General features: G+C 50.5%; 1 protein-coding gene across 1 annotated transcript; it reads right to left on the reverse strand.

Moving 5' to 3' along the window:
• Positions 1-16,378: 16,378 nt before the first annotated feature.
• FJX1 (four-jointed box kinase 1) lies at positions 16,379-18,919 on the reverse strand. Its single transcript, XM_035552136.2, has one exon. It carries the CDS (start codon positions 18,917-18,919, stop codon positions 17,759-17,761), a length of 1,161 nt encoding a protein of 386 aa, XP_035408029.1. The 3' UTR covers positions 16,379-17,758.
• Between the last annotated feature and the right edge of the window lie 362 nt (positions 18,920-19,281).

A 19,281-nucleotide genomic window follows, 5' to 3' on the forward strand; every position in this document is an offset into this window, starting at 1 on the left:
GCAGAAGAACAGGCTAGTGAGTGTTTTGGGTATCATATTGACCATCCTACCTAGGAATAGGCCCAGAATACTGGGTCTTCCACCATTCTGCCTGCTAGTGCAGGTGCATGGTAATAAAGAGAGAGTTGTGTATTATAATCCATTCAGTGTTTGCTAGAGTATATTATACCCTGCTAATGAGGTCTAGCTACAAGTGAAGACAAAAACTACACCACATATCCCCATCATTTATTCACTTCTTGCTTACTCTCCCCACTAAATGGAATTCACGATAATTCCAGAAAGGAAAATAGAGATAAATAAAATTTAATAACTATGTATTGGATTTCCTCATTGCAAATATTAGTCACTAAATAGGGACTAGGGTGCCAAATGCATCCCTCTGCAGATGCTGCTGTTAGTAGTTCAGTCACAGCAGAGTCACATAGCTCTAAAACAAATGTTTAAGCACTATCTCTGACTGTGTGAGTCATAGCTCCCCATGGCTGTATCAAGTGGTAAAAAAAAACCTTCCAGACCTCTTTGCTAGGTCTCTAGCTTCACTCATTTTTTGGACCACTATCCTCTATGTCTCATTCAGGCAGTGAAGAAAATCTTACAGCGGTCTGTGTGATTACACTGAAAACTGGCAAACATCTTCTTTCTGCTTTGCTGTTTCATGAATTACACTATCATCCAGTCTTTCTACAACCTAAAATATTTTCTAACTAATGCTGCTAACACAGCTGATTATTCTAGATCACTGTGGCCAGGTTCCTCCAATCGTTCCTCCATTTTACTTAATTAACCTGACATTCATGTCAGAGCATCTCATCTGAAGAGCCTCTGCAAGTGTGGACACTGAGCAAACCACTTGTTAATAAGGAGTAAGTACTTGCAGTAGTTATTCAACAAAAATGTAAGTTGCAGTGGTAACAGTATTCAAGAGCTAGCAGTAGCAGGTTTAAGTTACAGCCAGGAATATTTAAGACAGACATCAGGAAAAGCTTTCTGCTGCTCAGGATAGCAACAGACTTGCATGGGCTTCACAACGAAGCTGCGGAATTTCCATCACTGATGGTTTTCTGTAACAGGTCAGAAAATCATCTGCTGGGAATGGCAGATGCAAATGATCCTGCCCTGAGAGAAGGGCAGACTTCCATGCTCCCCTTTCCACCTGCATTTTTGGTAGGTCTCTGCCTCCTGCTCCAGAAGCAGCACCAGGGTGGCTGCAACCCCCTCGGAGCCCCGCCGAGGAGGCACAGGGGCACGCTGGAGCAGAGGCTGCCGGGGAGCTGCCTCTGGTCAGCGGGCCTTTTCCTCCCATGTGGGCCGTCCCTTCCCCAGGCTCTAACCACGTCCTAAACAAGTACACATCCTCTCCAACACGTACACGCCAAGGCAGCCCCAGCGCTCCCCAAGAGCAACAGCTATTTTCTTCCCTCAGATTCCTTATCAGCTGCTAAAAGCTGGAGAGGAACAACTGCACTCCAGACAATTGTGGAGGAAGCGGGTGGCTGGAAGTGACACAAGGAGCTGGGGGCTTTCGTGCAGGCAGGCACTATTTTTAAACACTGATGTGGAATATGTTTGTTCTGCTCGGAGGAAATCCATCCCCCCATGCTGTGCCATGCCCACTCACTTTAAACTGAAAGACTTCAAACATCATCCATATCCTCTTTCTAGTTGCTGCTGTAGGACTGAATTTGTAACTTCTTCATGGGAAGCACGTTAGATCCCAGAGACTGTAAAACATTTTTTCTTCCCTTAAGAATTTCCCTCCCAGTTGCTTTCTACCAGCAGTAGCGCAAGAAGTATCTTCAGCACAGACTCACTGCTAATATTTTAATCGCCACATGAAAAGCACAGCTCACCATGGCGTTTACTCCCCGCTCAGCTAACACAAGTGACAGAGCACTCGTGTTGATCTCAGTAGCAGGGCTTTTTCAAACAGGGGAAGGCAACAGGAGAGGAAAAAAAAGTAGTTCACTGTGGTCCTATACCTGCTGTTACAGGAACCATCTCTTTATCTGAGGACAAAACCACCGACCTGATGCACCAGGCCCATCACCTCAGCTCCTACCCAGTCCTGACAGACACACGGCCAGTGTCACCGGCGAGGGAAGGTGCTTTGAAAAGCTGCCACAGCGTCCTGACCTCTCCTCACGGGAGCCATCCAGCCACAGGCAGAGCCGGCCTGACCTACTTCAGCCTGTGCAGCCGCAGCGTGCCACCGGCATGGAAGCAGACCAAGATGATTTAAAAAAATAAATAAATTTAAATCCAGTTCTCTCTCCTCATACAAACACAGCCTTGTCGATACTATTAGTGCCATTTTTCCTGTGGGAAATGCATTACTGATCAATAGAGGATGTGCTACTTTGTGAGAAGATGAGTAATTGAATGAATTATGAACAGAAGGTCCTTCTCTTCAGCTGACATTATCCCTAACCTGTTCCTTTCTCTCTGCATAAATTCTGCTTGGCATCTTAGGAGTAAGACAGGGAAAGATCTCAGAGCCAGAGTAAGATTCATGATTAGATCATTATCTGCAAGTCAGGTCTCTGCAATTCATAAAAATTCAGGGTTAAGTCTCCTCTCCTAATTCAAGTCCGATCCTTCGGCCCAAACCAAGCACAGGGATGAACTAGGAGAGCGGAAAAAAAGACTGTCAAATATAACAATATGACACTCAGCTGCTTTATCACTATTATCACAGTAAACTTTTATATGCAGGCACCGAGGGTCTTAAATTAAATGTCAAATATCATCTGGCACCAGGAGCACGAGGTACAGTCGCCTGCAGGGAAACGGAGCCTGACAGCTTTGCTCTGCTTGTCAAAACAGCATTTGCTTCATTCAGATCTTTGGGCAAATGAATCACCATTTGCCAAACAAAAAGTTACTAGAATCTGTTAACTAAAGCCTACAAAAAAGAGGTGGTGGTGATGGCAGGGAGCAAAGGCTTTTTTTTTTTTTAATTCTATTCAGATGTTTAGAAGATTGTTTTCTCCACTCATAACAGAGGCACAGAAGAAGATATAGAGAAGGTCCTTTTTTTTTTTTTTTTCTTTTTCTCTTTTTTCCTTAAATTGAGGTTGATACAAGGTCATTAAGTGTTCTCCCCTTTCAGCTGGCCTATGTCCTCCTCACCAGTTAAAGAAAAGAAATAACCCAAGCTTATTTCCCTCTCGGGCAAGCCAGGAACTGTTGCTGCCTTTTTGAATCGACTCCAGAAAGCTTGCCAGCTGAAGTTTATGAAGTCTAGTTAATTGCTGCAGCATATTGATTTCATGTTTGTGTGGGGAAATGTATAGCTACAGACACCCTGGCTGGTTACCCTCCCGGTGGCTGGCAAAGCCACCCTGCTCCTGCAAAGGAAAAGGTGGGATGCTCTCCTACTGCTACTGCTGCTGCGCCCAGAGCCACAAAACAGCTTTGCAAAGCCTGCAGCTCCACTGCAAAGGCAGATTGCAAGGAACTGCTGATAATCATGCAGATTTCAGAAAACGCGTGGAAGAGAGAAATCCAGTTTCCAGAAAAGCAGAATAATTTAGACAGTAACAAGTTTTCTTAAGCACCTGATTTTGTCAGCGGGGAGCATTCTGTGCCCCTGCAGACCCAGGGTACAGCCCTCACGGTGTATGGGAAGCTACGCTGCAAGCTTGTGTAGCAGCGGCTGCAAGCAGGAGGAAGACACAAGGTTAAAGCAGCAGATCCCAGCTGGCACAGCTGGGCACATTTGCATGCCTAGGCACATGCTGGAAAATATATGGTAATTACAGCTGCCTTTACTGACACTTGAAATTCATTTTAAGTGGGGTTTTGGGGTGTAAACTGGAAACCAGACTTAGGTACGCCAGGAAACAAGTATGGAGTAAGGCATGCCCGACTTGGAAAAAGCAGTGGGAACAACTGCCACGGGCAGACGGTAACTGCCCTGTTGTGCTTTGATGTGCACAGCCCAGGAAGAACAGCATGCAAAATGCCAGCAGAGAGAGTCTCTGGAACTGCTGGCAGAAGCAGCAGGCTCCAGAGCAGACAGCACGGTGACTTACTCTTCCAGCACAGGTCACCCGCTGCTGCTTGTGCCTTGGTCCGCCTGCCAGAGAACTGCATGGGGCATCCAGTGCATCACGTGTGCAGCTAGAAGGATTTGGTCAAACGATCACATAGCTACCACCACGCAGCAGTTTGCTGTTTCTCTGCCACCAGCACTGAGCCTCTTTCTTCCACTGCTCACTCTCTTTACAGATGAGGGAAGAACGTGGTCTGGCCAAATTAATTCTTGAAATTTCTTACTGAAAAGCCTTTCCCCGTGCGCTTGGAACAGCAAGCCCAGTACCAGCTAAAGTCAAGCATAAAAATATTGGCTACAGGAGGAAATGGAAGAGAAGATTGAAAAAATTCTTGTGAAGTAGAAAGTAAAGCAAGTTTCCACCAGGAAGGTTCTGTTTAAGCCACCTTTCTTCTCTCTCTCGCCTCCAACCTCCATTCCCTTCTCAAAACGGAAAGCTCTCAAAAGGTTCTTTCCAGAATGAAGATTTATAAAGTTTTAACAGCCAAAAGTGAGAGTGGAAATTCTAAATGTGCACAACTGCAAAGCGTGGTACCTACTCTGACCCACGGTCACCAGGCTGAATTGCTGGCCCCGGTAACTTTTTCATTAGAGAAATAAAAGGCAACTTTGGGCATTGGGGGGTGGGAGGGTGGGTGGGTGTTGGAATCCATCCAAGTTTTAGCAACGAAAGGAAAGGCTGTGAGATTTATATTAGATAAAATCATAAATCTTCATCCACCCTTCGCAGAGTGCTAATGTTAATGCTAAAAATAACTACAGTGCCTGCGGGATTTCAGCGTTTGGATTAATCAAGTCTTGTGGTGCTAGAGGGGGAAAAAGCACTACAGGAACAAAGCGCTGAAGGATTTCAGGACCCGAGCGTACAGGCAAGGACGCCGCATCCCAAGAACAAGCTGCCATTTGTTTCTGGCTCAGGCAGATGTTCCATAAGGATTACAGCAGGGGAAGGAAGAAAAAAAAAAGCAGGCAGGCACAAAAGCACATTGAGACACGGGTCAGGCTAGAGCAGAGCTGTCAGCCTTCCCTACCCACAGCATTAAAGCTTAATTAGCCCGAGATCTCTTGTTAAAGTCCACAAAGCAGGACAGCATATCATCACAGTCACAACTTTGTTCCCTATCCTTTCAGGTGTCTAGCATCGGCTTACCCCTGCTACATGATTTCTACACAATGCAAATTTTACAAGCACTAAAGTACAGCACTCAGCAGCTGAGAAGTGTGGAAACCATCATCATGGTTAATAAACAATCAGGGAAAGATCTATTGGGTTATCTTAGCTGGAAGCTCTGGTCCTGGTTTATACTATTATTCTATCCTGGTTTTTGCATCAAAATAAGGCACCTAACGTCTGGTGTCCTCCTAAAATGAAGAGTATTACTGACTGATATTTGGGAATTTTCTGTAATGTTTGATCCCATCACCTTACAATCATGAAAAGCTTCTCGTACAAAACACTGTAATCTCAATTCTATCAATATGCTTCATTTCACAAATCTGCTGTGGAGTACAAGCCACCTCCCTTTATTATGGTTGCTTATAAATAGTAATAGCACTCAATCCCAAGACCTCAGTGGAAGCTCAACAGCCACATCATTTGATATTGCCATTATTGGTTTCTGGTTAACAAATTAGAATTTACTCTAGCTGTAACCATGCGTAGCTTTTGCTCCAATATCAGAAAGAGGATGTGGTACTCTGGATGTTGCACCTTCTCTCCTATTTGCAAAAAGACCTTCCAGGCATCTTTGTCATATTGACTCCTCCTGATCACGTTACTCCTCCGAGACATTTCTAAGACAGTTTCTGACATTACATGAAAAGCTGAAAACAACTTCTTTGACTTCTCTGTGTTGCTCCAGTATAACCTTAGCTACAGCCTGGCAAAGTCTGGGCCTTCCACGTGATGTTTGTTCAAAACAATTTTATAATTGAAGCTGACCCTTGAGGTAAACACTATGGTAAAAGTTCATTACGCGCTTGTCTGTTGTTCAGAGAAAAAAAACAAACCCACAATTACCAGTAGCATGTTCATAGTCAGAAAATTGAGGGGGAAAATGTGACTTACCACCAGGCATATTAGAAGCCTGCTTTCTCTTTATTTCTGATTGGCAGGCTTAATTAGAGCTTAATGCAATGTTCGAATAGGCATTAACAATATACTATGGTTAGATCAGGGAGAATGAAAGGCAAGAGCAAGCAAGCAAACGTTCAAACAAACAATCACTTCAGTAACTTACTTTGGGGTCTGTGAACTTGAACTTTAGCCTTTCCACCATCTCCAGTGTGACCAGGTTCAGTGTAACATGCTCTGTTCTGTACGGAAGGAGAGCAGAGGTCACTAGACAGAACTTATTTCAACTGTACAAAGCACAACAAAGATTCTCAGTAAACAATGGGAGGCAGCAATTTTTCAGCTTATTCTATCAGCCAAGTTGCAGCAAAACTATGAATACATTAGCCTGCCCTTGTGGGACTGCTTTTGTTCAGTCAAAACAACCAAGAAAGAATGAAAAAAGCAAGCAAGCATGAATTAAGAAAGAAAGAAAGGAAGAAAAGAAGAAAGAAAGGAAGAAAGGCTGCCAAGTGAACTGGGAGACCTGCTAGAATGAAAATTAAATGCAACTGCACAAGCAATTCATTTTTCTCAAGGCTTCCTTGCATAATTGTTACTGAAGCAGGGCTCTGAGAGATGCTCATGGATCCTCCACTGACACCACCACAGTCGGTGGCTCAGAAGCTTGTAGGAGGCACTTGGTCCTTTCATGTACAGGTGTTAAATTTGCTCTCTGGAACACAGATTGAGTGCCTGATAAATTAATACTCTGCATTTATATTTTGATTTATTTATAAATGTGAGCAGAGAGAGGTTTAAGAAGTACTAATTAAGGAAGCAATCAAAGATGCATGCTTCAGGAGAGAAAAAGTGAAGTGTGAGGTACTTAAGGAATACCTGAAATATTTGCTTCCTTTGCTTCATCTACCATCTACTCCCTGAAAAAAAAAAAAAAAGAAAAAAAAAAGTTACTCTTATTTGAGAGGCAGCAGCTTGCTGACAAATAAAAGAGTTGGGGCCGAGTCTAAGGGAGGCTTTTTCCAGGAGCATTTTCTGATTTTATCTACAGCATTTAACAGAAGAGAATCTGAAAAATGTGCTGAGACCTTGCTAGAGAGAGGCTTAGATAACTAACCTCCGATCCAAATGCCTGCATCCAAAAAGTAAATCCTCAACCCCTCACCTAATCCTAAAAGCATTTAAGCACCTGCCAACAAAATACCTTAGACATCCTTTTCTCCCCCCCCCTCAGCACGGAGTGTACAGAGACCACCTAGTCTCAGTGACCATGTAGTCTGGCAGTGGCTTTGCAGGCTGTTTCCCATCCAATCCACCCCGTTCCTCAGCCTTGGCCACAGGCAGGCCATGTTTAAGCCAGAACGAAGCAGTGCTCCCCTCATCTTGCACAGGCAGCACCTCCTGCAACACCAGGCCCAGCGAGGCTGTCCGCTTGGTGCACCCGAAGCCTGATCCCTTCAAGAGAAGGGAGAGCTCCAACTCTTGGTGTGCTGGGCCTCCTGGGGCCTCTCTCCTACTGAAGCACCTCCACTCTGCATAAATAGTTACCAATCACAACAGGGGAAACCCAGGCCCCTCATCAGAGGAATATTTGGCTTTAGAGTTGCCTGATGGCTCAGAGGCTGGGAGAAGCAATGCTTACACTAGGCAACTTTCTCAAACCTTGCCCCTCACAGACACCACTCATGACAAACCCCTTCCTACTCACATGCTGAGGAGCAGGAACAACACGGGAGGTCCTCTACGCGCATCCCAGCCGCCAGCCCACCTCCCAGCGAGATGACTGGGTTTGATCATCGAGCTGTGGTCATTTTTGCTTTGTTCTGACACCACGTTCTTTGCTTGTTGGCAAGTGAAGGCTAGCTGTGGGCCATGGGGGTGCTCAGGACTAGTATAGAAGCCTTTTAAAGTGAGCATTTGGCAAAGACCAGGCTACAATCGGTGCATCACTGGAGACAAGGGGAGGTGGGGAAGGAGATCAGCTCCCAACGGCACTGAGGGCTTCCAGCAACAGCACCAACGCGTGGTTTTTTGGATGCATCTCGATCAACCCTAACAGCACATCTTGTGATGCAGGTGATCGCTCCTTCACCATACCAAATACTTCACATACACCAAATACTGCAACCTACAGACTGTCTCACTTCACAGCACTCGTCCCTCTGTAGAAAACCCCTCTAGCTCTATTCACCAGCCAGTCTCAAAACAATGCCAAATCCCATTTCATATATATTTGGTTTCTGGTTCATGGTCCCAACATTATCTTTCCTCCTGCCTCAGAGAGCTACATAAGCACAGGAACACCGATGAACTTCCTCTGCTTCTTCCCTCCTTTCTTGCTCTAACTTTGGTAGTGCTTGTGGAGTGCCCATCACCAGACTTCCCAGGTACTGCATCCTGCACTCTGGACAGCACAATTATCTCTCGAGCAATCAGCTTGTGACATAACAAGCATAAACAGCAGCAAGAGAGAAAATTAAAAAGCAACAATGTTTTCACAGAGGTGCCCCAAGTCACCAAACAAGGAAACCCTAAACTCTAACATATGGTATGCTGGCAGGATTGTTTCCAAATACATTTTTTTTTTCCTAAGCAGCATCAGTGGCAAGTGTCCTGAGGGACTAGTTATACTCAAGACAGACAGCAGGATGACTCGAACGAGCCAAGAAGCATCCCAGCGGTCCATTAACACACCCCTGAAGTGACTGATGGAGGCAGAAAACAAGACCATTTTTTCCTCCCAGGAGAGGCTGCAGACACTGAAGGCAAAATCAGAGAGATTTATGCGCGGGCTCCACTTGACTTCGTTCTCGGCCCTGCCCCGGCTCCTCCGTGACCGCTCCTGCGGCATGGCCGGGCCGAGGCGGGCCCGGGAGGCTGCTGGCGGGGCAGAGCCATGGCACGGCCCCGCCTCCGCCGGGAGCCTCCCGCCGCTTAAAGCGGCGATATCGCGGCCGGCAGAGCCGGCAGGGAAGGCCGTGCCCTCCCCACGCGTGACATTTCCCCGTCGCGACAGCGGGGGCCGCCCGTGGCTGCGGCCCGGAGCCCCGCTGCCGGCGGGGGCGAGCTCCGGCCGCAGCCCCGCTGCCCTTCGCTGCCCACGGCCTGCCCGTGGTGCCCGTGCCCGGCCGGCCTTGGTGGGCACAGCGGCGGTCACCGTGCCACCCGGACACCAGTGCTAGCCCCTGCCCCTATCCCCTTGTGCCCCTGGGGAGTGGGCATCGCCCTCCTCTCAGCGGCGTGAGGGACCATCGGGACCATTGCGTCTCCTCGGCTCCGTCCGCGGGGGCCTCCAAATTGAGGCTTGTCACAGAAGAAGCCGACGGCCCAGGAGAGCCATCTGATGAAGAGCGAGCGCATTTTTATGTGCTCTAAACCCTCCCACCCAATTTTTCCCCTGCTGCCAGGCAGTCTACCCCTTTCTACACGCATTAGTGAGCATCACAAGCCTATTGGAAAAGGTGCTGGGAATGAAAAATGAAATGTACTCTATTTAGTCTTCAATTAAGGAAAAAGAGTTTACTCCGTCTCTCTAGGGCAGCAAAAACTGGAGCAGAGTGTTAGGTTCATTGAACATTAATGATCTTTCCCTATTATGCTAAATTATTGTTTCCTAAGCCGCTGATCAAATACAATAGCTTTATTAAAGCCCATTCCAGTGAGAAAAAAAAAAAAAGGCGTCTTCCTGCTGCGGTGGCTCTCAGGAGTGACAAAGGACAGAGGGCCCAGAAGAGCGCCGCTGCACGAAGCAGGGGGAGCGGCGGCCATGGCTTCTGCAGCCACCACCACGCTGCCCCCTCGGCAAGGGACATGTGGAGGCACTCGGATGAGGAGCGGAGTGCGGGAGGTCCCCCCACCAAAAGAAAAACTAAATCAAAAAGGTGTTTAGCTCATGGTCCGGGCGGGACTGAAGTTTGTGCTCTGGGCTGCAAGGAGCAAGGGCAGGCTGTAGCCATGCGCTCCTGGGGGAAAAGAGAACGTGTAGTAAAAGGAGAAGATTTGGGTGTGAGCTTAGGGAGACAAGGCTATGCTCTTTAGATAAAATTAAATGAAATGATTTTAGAGCAGGCCTGTAGAGGCCACAGCCCAGTGTAATTACAACGACAAATTGACACTGTTATACAAGTATGCTGCTGAGGCAAGGAAGGGATATAGAGCTGTGCCGAGTACAATGGGTACAAAAAATAGGGTTGAAACTAAGTTAGGGAAGGCTGTAAACCCCCTTATTGTCCATCCCTTTTGTGTCCCTCCCCTCCCCCCCCAAGTTTAATTACCAGGCTGTGCCCCTGGCTCCTGTGGGCCGAGGGCCGAGTGGGGCAGGTTGCAGGCTGGGACGCTTGCTTCGGGCAAGCTGAGGAGGGAAGGGAGAGAAACAGGTGCTGCTGAGTGCACCCAGCCCAAGGCCTGCAGCACCTGGGGGGAGCGGGGGGCACGAGGCTCACTTTGTTTCAACAAGAGGCTTTCTTGCTATGGGAACTTCAGTTTGCAAGTTGTTTCTCCCCACCCCAGCCCATCCACGCTGCGGTGCTGGCTGGTGTTGAACACCCTGGTTGAAATCTACCTGGGTAAGGGGAGGATCGCTCGGCACGCAGCCTTGCATCCATGGCAACACACACTGTACATATCATTTTATCCTGAACAAAGGGAAATTAAATACTCAATGCGAGAAGACTTCAGGTTTCAAGTAAGGAGGGGGAGGCAGGAGCAGGCTTTGCCTCCAGGTGGAAGCCTTCCATATGGCATCCTTAATGCAAACTGGGCGTACAGCATCCTTAATGCAGTGCACTTAAGGAAAGTGTTGATAGAGCAAAACTGGAGGCTCTGTGAGGAGCATAGGAATGCCAGGCTTGTTTCAGCTGCCACGATTAGCAGCTTAGTACAATCTAACAGAGCCACCAACAACCCTCAGCGAATATGCAAACAAGTCATTCTCAAAAAGTAATAATAGAAAAAAAAATCATCCTTCCTCCTCAAAAAAAAAAAAAGTCAAAAGACAAAAAAACACTGGGAAAGGTCAAAACTTTGTGCTTTGCACTAATAACGTTTGAAACCCAATTCTGATCTGACTTCTATGGGCAGAAATCTAGAAAATCAGTTTTCAAGCTGCAGTGGTTCAAATCAGCAGAAAATCCTTGCTGTGCCCCTGGATACTGGAAGGGTTACTAACACCGGGTGATATCTGTGACAGCTTTGGGTTTCATATCTGGTGATCTACAGAAGCCTCACCTGTTTCTAAGGCTTATAGTTTGTTACTTTGATGTCTTAATAAAGGTGAATTTACTTTCTTTTTTTTCCAAACCCAATTATTCTGAAGTTGGGTTGAACATTAATTAAATTAGGTAGTTAACAGCATAAAGTGGCCTGATTTTCTTCTGCTGTATCCCATGGGTTTTATCTGCCCAAGCACAGAACAAGTAAAATGCATAAAACCCTACATTTCTTGTCTGGTGTAATCTTACATGAGAACGACAAAGTGTCACACGAAGTGCAGACTGTCACTGTGCACGGCTCTGCTGCACCTGCGGGTACATCTGAGGCTCACAGCTGTAACCCTAGGACTGTGCGAGCTTCTCTTCTCTCTGATGCCCTCCTGCTGTCCTTGGGGCATGAGGGGAAGCACGGATAGCTCAGGGATGGAGCTGTGCAGCCCCTGAGAAGGCAGTGTTGGAGACCCTGCCCTGTGCACAGAGGAATCAAGTGCTGGGGGACCGCTTGTCTGCTAATTTAGGTGCAGTGGCCCTGCTAATGGCATGCAACGTGCCCTTGGCTTCTCCATTCCTGCTTTCTTGTCTGTAATACGAGGGCAATAACAGACTTGCTGAAAGAGCACTGTGATGCCTGACTTGTCCTTGTGAAGTGCTCTGAACCCACAGGAGAGGCTCTGCACAAGTCCAGGGCTTTGGCGGCACATCCTCAGCACTACCCCAGCACTGCTTGTGCTGCTGCCTCTAGATGGCACGTGTCATTGCCATTAAGCATTATTTGTTATCTACCCATGCTATATCCCAGCTCCAGGTACGGAAATGCTGAAGCTGCTTTCCGTACATCTGCCCTTTCCCAACAATTTCAGGAAGATAAACGTGCATCTGAAGCGTTAGAAGTCAGAATTCTGTCATTTCTAATGCACAAAAGACTCCATCTGGCACACCTATATTTTTCAGCCTTTACGCAAACTGAGAACTGAAATGTTAACAAGCTTTGTGAGTAATTCCTATCAGGCAGGGCAATTTTTAAAGCTGTTCGGTGAGTACACTTTGCTTTCTGGAAAGTAATTCTCTTGATGATCATGAGGATCATGCGCACACTGATCACGGCGACGATGGAAAGAATCGGACAGAGATCATCGCACTGATGGCAGACTGAAAAATGACGAGAAAGCAAGTGTTTGCATTTTATCACAAGACATCACATTGCATGTCCCTTATCAGCCTTGCTGAGGTTCCTGGGGGTCTGCCTTGTGTTGGGACCGTGGCACCTCCAAGGTGCCAGCATGGGAGCCGGTGCTCTGCTTTCCCTGCGGCATAAAGGAAAGAGAAAGAGCAGGTAGCTGGGGCTGTTAGGACGCACGGGGAAAAATATCCTAAATACCCTTTTGTAAAATACAGAGAGAGAGCATGTTAATGATTTGTGTTTTCACAGGAATGGCTTCCTTTCAAGAAGCACTGACTGGAGGGCCGACAGCACAGCTCTCGCCGTGTCCCGCTCACATGGGAGAGGTCTGGGAAATGAAACTGCTCTGAGCTGCAGCATCGACAGAACGTGCCTTGACTCAGATGAATAAAACACAAGCAAAATAACCATCTAGACAGCTCACTGACAACTAAATTACATTTCTAATTTAGTTTTAATCATCAGAAGCAATATTAGAAACATAAAGAAAGGATTATTTTTTTTTTCGTATGGAAAAACGTGAGGCAACCCAGGAGCACCCGCTTAACCTAACTGTACTGGCTCCAGCCGCCCACCTTCGGCAAGTTGGAGGGCTCAGGGGCTCTGCAGCCGATCTCTTCACAAAGCGCAAGCAGAGGGCCTGGTTTTGATCTCTGGTGGCTATAAAATGGGGGATATCTCTGCTGAGCAGTCACCTCGCTGCGTAGCTGGTGTGAAAGGAAGTAATACCATTAATATCCTCCAGATCTTTGCATCCAGGTTCATCCATAATGTATGGCACCTGGGTTTGCGCTGCACTGTTAAAAACTGAAAAAATAACTCTTTGCCAGATGAGAAAATCCTGTGTATTTTTAACAAAACAAAGGAAATTGTTACATTTCCTTAGCTTGAACATATGAAGGGGCACAGAAGACTTTGGGGATTAGGAAGGTGACCCAGCTAAACTAAAGCAAATTGTCTGGCTGCTGTCACTTAAACAAATAAATAGGTGAGCAGGTCCCTAGCTCATCTCCAAGAAATCAGGAACAAGAAAAAAGAATTCACACCAGCAGCTTTAACCCATAGTTTATTAATGCACTTTCCCCCCCGGCAGGACACAAAAAGGAAACTAGCAAGACAGGCGCATTAAAAAATGATGATTCCTCCATCTGAAATTTACAGATATGCAGAAATAAGACCCCTTTGTCTGGGCTGCGATGGGGCCCTGGCACAAGCCCTGCTGCTGGTTAGCGCATCCTGTGCTGCAGGGGGGTTTCCACTGCTTCAGGTGGGTGCCCGGGGATGCAGCCATGCAGTGCGGGGCTTTTGGCAGCAGGGGGGCTCAGGGAGGGGTGGCAGGGCGTGTGTGTGGGCACTTTAGCAGCTGTTTTGCTTTCTGTGAGATATCTTTGGGAACAAAGCTTTTTAGCTGGATTGCGGCTACAAGAGGAAATCACCACAGTCCCCACAGACGATGATGCTTTCGGGGCACAGCAGGAACAACAAGTGAACTCCCGCAGAGTCACCGTGCCCTGGTGCCCAGTCTGTTCCTCAGCCCCTTGCCCAACCCAACCCAGTACAGCACGGCCGCGAAATCCCCAGCATCACACAGCCACAGGTGCAGCATCACGAGTGCCCTGAGGTTGATGGCATCCGCTCCTCCAAACAGCTTGGGAAACCCTGGGCTGGTACGTGCTCAGATATGAAATTTTATATGCGTGTTTTATGACACTGAAAGTGAGCTTTTTAATGAACTGCTCACAGCTCCAGACCAGGGAAGAAAGAGCATTTCCAATGTCCAACGTTATTTACCCAAAATTATGAAATGCTTTGTGTCAAACGCTGAGGGCAGTAAAGCCTATCGAGCACACACAACACACGGGGTGAAATCCATTAGCGAGGCACAACGAGTTAGATTAAACCATTGCCAAGGGTGTGGTGATATTTGTTAAATGCCAATTGAATCAGGGCAAAAGACTTTGCAGCCAGGAGTCACCACAGTGGGAAGTAACTGCTGCTCAGGTCAGCAGCGCCTGTTCTCTTCGGTGGTGAGAGCCACGCCAGCGCCCGAGGGGCAAGGGAGAAGGTTTCTGGGTTGTGGCCAAGCCTGAGCAGAGTGGCTCTGAGGAGCACTCGTGGTTTATGTTGTGGCAGCAAAGTAGGAATAACATGCAATATGGGGTTAAGCCCTGACATGATCTCATACCCAAGCTAGTCCTGGACCACCTAGTATGCCGGTGAGAAAATTCTCAGAATTATTACCATTAAAAAAAATGCACTGAACTTCAAAGGGCAATCAAGCCACAACCACAGTGCTGGCGATGGTAATGGTAAGAGCACGCTGTATGCCCAGTAAGACAAAGCATAACCAGCTCCCTTTTCACTTTCTTCCAGTTATTCCCAGAACCCATGAGGGGGCTGGCATGGCCCCAGCTGGGCAGCAACAAGCGAATGTCTGTGAGCAGGGGGAGCCTCACCTGGAGAAAAGCACCCCTGAAGCACATCAAGCTTCAGAACTCCTTCAGACTCCTGCAAACAAAAGCGTGAGCAATGTGCCCTGTGAGTGCCAGCCTTGTGGGCAAGCTCACGAGCAACAGCCACCCCCAGCCCGCACCCCTCCCTGGTGTCCAGCAGCAAACCTCTGGATGCTGCAGGAAGCCCAGCAGCACGGTTCCTCCAGCGAGCTGCAGCGGGGCTGCCAGCAGTGCGTGGCCAGCTCCTGCCCACGGCACCACTTGGAGCTTACAACTTCCAGGGCTGCAGGTCTTCCCACTCTCTAAAGAGAGGTCCTCCTCGCCTGCCCCGCTGCTGGTTGCAAAGGGAGCCACAGAAGGAGCATGGCGTTAGAGCAGCACCAGTGATTTCAGCGCGGGAGAAGCCCGACAGGACCCCAGCCCTTTGTTCTGCTCAAAGACAGCCCGGGCTCAGGCAGCGCATCGAGCTGGAGGCACGCGAAGAATGCGCCAGGGCAAGAACTGACAAAGCTCTGCTTGCCTCGAAGAAGTCACACGGCAGAAAGGTAGTTTCCTTAACGTGACAGTGATTGAAAGCTTTCTCCAGCACAGCAGCAGACAATCTGCAGCAGAACAAAATGCAGGAGCTCTGTGGTGCAGCATCACAATCCCCAGTCTCTCTTCCCCATGGGGCACGGCTTCTCCAGCACGGTACCTCCACCCTCACTGACCCGTAACTACACCGCTTTTCAGCACATACCCCACCGTACAGCTCGAGGTGGTTACCGGTCGACAAATAGAGCCTCGCGTTTCTTCTTGAAGGGTGTAATTATCTAGGGTCTGGCTCTAAAGGCGCCGCAAAGGAGATTTATTTCCCATTAGCCATCAAAAGCGGAGTCGTGCCGATACTTGTAGAAATACTCAAACAGAAACAGAACCAGGGAAGTTTGCAGCACAGCAGTTTGCTCTTCACCGTGACTTACGATTTACGCCAACAGTCTATTACTTAGACATATTTTCATTAGGTGAATGTAACAGAGCTGCTGCTTTTGAGTTACAAAGTAAGGCTGACAAACAGCACTAAAGAGGAATTAAGAATTACACAGCTAAATTGTGTATTATCATGTAAATGGCAAGGGAATGTCACATGGGGTTCTGTGCATTGTTCAGAGAGATAAATGCACTGAACTATAAGTACGAATTCAATAGAGAGCCCTGTCAGTTAAGCACTTGAATGAAGCGAGTCTTGGAGGCTGCTGTAGCATTTTAAGATAAATACACATGCGCAGGTTGCAGCATCTAATACAGCTAACTAGCGGGTAAGTTAAAGCTGTTTATAAAACCCTCGTCCTGTTTGAACAAACCAACCAACCAACCCACAACACACACACACAAGGAAAACACGGTAACAGCCGAAGAAACTCATCTCGGTGTGAAGTTTAATCTAAATAAATGAATATTAACAGCCCGAGGACCCCCACCAGCACGGATGAAGGCGCTGCTCTCACTGAGGTCCAGGGAGGCTGGTGCTCACCACGGGAAGGCAGCAGCCACCGCCTTGCATCCCCCCTGCGCGCTGCTGCCTCGGCACCAGAGGTTACGCTGCCGCTCCGTTACAGCAGGACGGGCACTGGCATCTGGGGCGCAAAGAGGATTAGCTTGTCCTTTGTCCCTATTCTGGCTGTGTTTTGAGCCGCACAATTGCCTCTTCTGTGGATACCGGCACATGATAAAAAAAAAAAAAAAAGCAAGAAGAGATGCAGATGCTTTGTTTTGTCCACCCACTGGTGCTGCTTTGCTGTACCTCGAAAAAAACTTTTGTAGAAAAAAAAAAAAACCACACCTCTTTTAGCAAGACTGAACAGCTCTCCTATTCTTCAGTTTGGCCTCAGCCCCAGTTGCAAAGATAGACAAAATGGAAACAGAGGGCAGAGAATCAGTGCAAACACCTCCCAAAAGCATCTGGCACCTCTGGGGAAGCTTTGGGTACCTGCTATTGGTCCAGTGACACTTGAAGCAAGCCACATTACGACACAGCCTGGGCACCCAAAGGGGCTGCCAGCCCCTAAGCCCACACCACCTAAATCAGTTTACTGAAACCGACTGGTGTTAGGAAAAGCAGATCATTTCAGGCTTGGAAGAAGAACAACCAGCAACCAGACCCCACGAACAAAAACCACCAGGCAAGTCTGTTTAGCTGAAGCTCGGTGCAGGAAACAGCTGGGAGGCAGCGGGGCCGTGTCACTCACCGGGGCCGGTGGAGGTGTGCGCTTCTTTTTCCAGGCTAGGGCACACAGTCGGGACAAAAGAGGCAAAACATCTGGCACGCTTTACTGAAACATCAGTTTCTTTAGTATGTTACAGAAAGGCTTATGAACATTTATAATGTACATAAAAGGCAGATTTTGTAAAATAAAAAGGTCCTTTTTTATAAAAAATTAAAAAGTCAAAGTAAAGTGCATGGGACAGTTTCATTCTCCGCTTTAACTATCACATCAAAGTCTTGGCACACAGCGATGCGTCTGGAGCCTGGGAGATCCTCTTCCGTCCCCCACGCGCCGGTTATGTTACGGGTCAAATCAAAGGATGGTGACGATCACGAACACACACCGGGGATCCCAGCAGTCGAACCAGGAGCGCCCACGACACAGACTAACAGCTACCGGGACGGGGGCTTTCTACACGCTTCCATCTCAGTTCTACACGCTTCCATCTCAGCGGCGACATCCAGCAACCACCCGAGGGGGGTCCCTGGGTGCATAGGACCACCACCAGCACCCGGCTTCGGGCACCCTGGGGTGGGGGTCAGAGCGCAGCGGCCTGCGCGCGGCAGTGGGCGATGTGGCGGTGCACGAAGTCGACGCGGGCCTGCAGCAGCTCGGCCTGGCGCTCCGAGAGGAAGCCGAGGTGGGCCCAGAGGGGCTCCCGGGCCCGGTATCGGCGGCGCAGCTCGGCGGCGGCGCTGCGGCGGCGGTGCAGCTCGGCCACCCGCCTGGCCGTGCCCTCGCGGAAGACGCAGACGGAGCGCAGCAGCGGCTCGTGGTAGGGGTCCCAGACGGCGAGCAGGCGGTAGCCGTGCACCAGCCCGGCCTCGTTGTCCATGAAGACCAGCCCGCCGTCGGGGCCGCGCAGCAGGTTGCTGGTGGCGCGCCGCATGACGCGCGGGTCCCACTGCAGGCTGAAGAGGTTGCTGGCCAGCCGGTCGAAGTTGGCCGTCAGGTAGTCGAAGAGAATCAGGTCGCTCCACTGCACCAGCTCCACCAGCTGCGCCGCGGGCAGCCCGCCCAGCTCCGCCGCCGACAGCGCCCGCGGCCGCCGCCCGCCGCCCGCCTCGGCGCCCCAGGGCGCGGGGGCCACCACGGCCGTCAGGTTGTCCACCCAGCGCGTCAGGCTCACCACGGCGCCCTCGGCCCACAGCGAGCCGCGCAGCTCCTCCCGCACCGGCTCCCACTGCCGCCCGCGGGGCTCCACCAGCGCCAGCGCCATGGGCGGCAGGCGCTGCTGCATGCCCAGCACGCCGGCCAGGTGGTAGGACAGCGCCTCGCCCTGGATCTGCTCCGGGCTCACCCCGTAGCGCACGCAGGCCCGGCTCCCGTCCGACAGCCGCGCCAGCCGGTTCGAGCTGCGCCCGCAGCCGCCGCGCTCCAGCGACGACACCCGGGCGGCGCGGGCGGCCGCCGGCCACGACGCCGCCTCCTCGGCCGCGAAGCCCGGCGGCACCCGCGCCTCCAGCTCCCGGCTCCAGAAGATGCCCCGCCGCACCGGCGCCGCCCGCCCGGCCGCCGCCGCCTCCTCCTCCTGCTGCTGCTGCTCCCGGCCCACGGCCAGCAGCGCCCGGAAAGTTTTCTGCCCGCCGCGCCGGGGCTCGCCCCGCTCCGGCCCGGGCGCCGGCGGGGGCAGCGCGCAGAGCCCCAGCAGCGCGCCCAGCGCCAGCAGCCCCAGCGCGGCGCGGCCGCCCCGCTCCATGCCGCCCGCCGCCGCCTCACGCTGCGGGACGCGGCGCGGACGCGGACCCAGCCCCGGCCCCGGCGCGGCGCTGCCCCATGGCGGCGGGGAGCGGAGCCGCTGCGAGCCCGGCCCGGCCCGGCGGCAGCCCCGCGCCCTGTGCGCCCAGCCCCGGCAGCGGGGGGCCCCGCGCCGCCCCCGGCACCGCCCCTAAAAGCGGCGACGCGACGGTGGGGCCGCGCCGAGCCCCCCGCCCGCCCCCGTGAGGCGCCAGCGCCCCCCGCAGGGCCCGGGGCCGAGCTGCAGCCGCCGCCGGCCGGGGAAGCCGCGGGGCCCTGCGCCCCGCCGCCCGCCCGTGTCACCCGCGGGCCCGGCGGGCGATC

This window comes from Cygnus atratus, chromosome 5 (assembly GCF_013377495.2).
Source record: "Cygnus atratus isolate AKBS03 ecotype Queensland, Australia chromosome 5, CAtr_DNAZoo_HiC_assembly, whole genome shotgun sequence".
Lineage (NCBI taxonomy): Eukaryota > Metazoa > Chordata > Aves > Anseriformes > Anatidae > Cygnus > Cygnus atratus.

Excerpts from the sequence above, each read along its gene's own strand:
- FJX1 (XM_035552136.2), bottom strand. The coding sequence starts at position 18,919 with ATGGAGCGGGGCGGCCGCGCCGCGCTGGGGCTGCTGGCGCTGGGCGCG.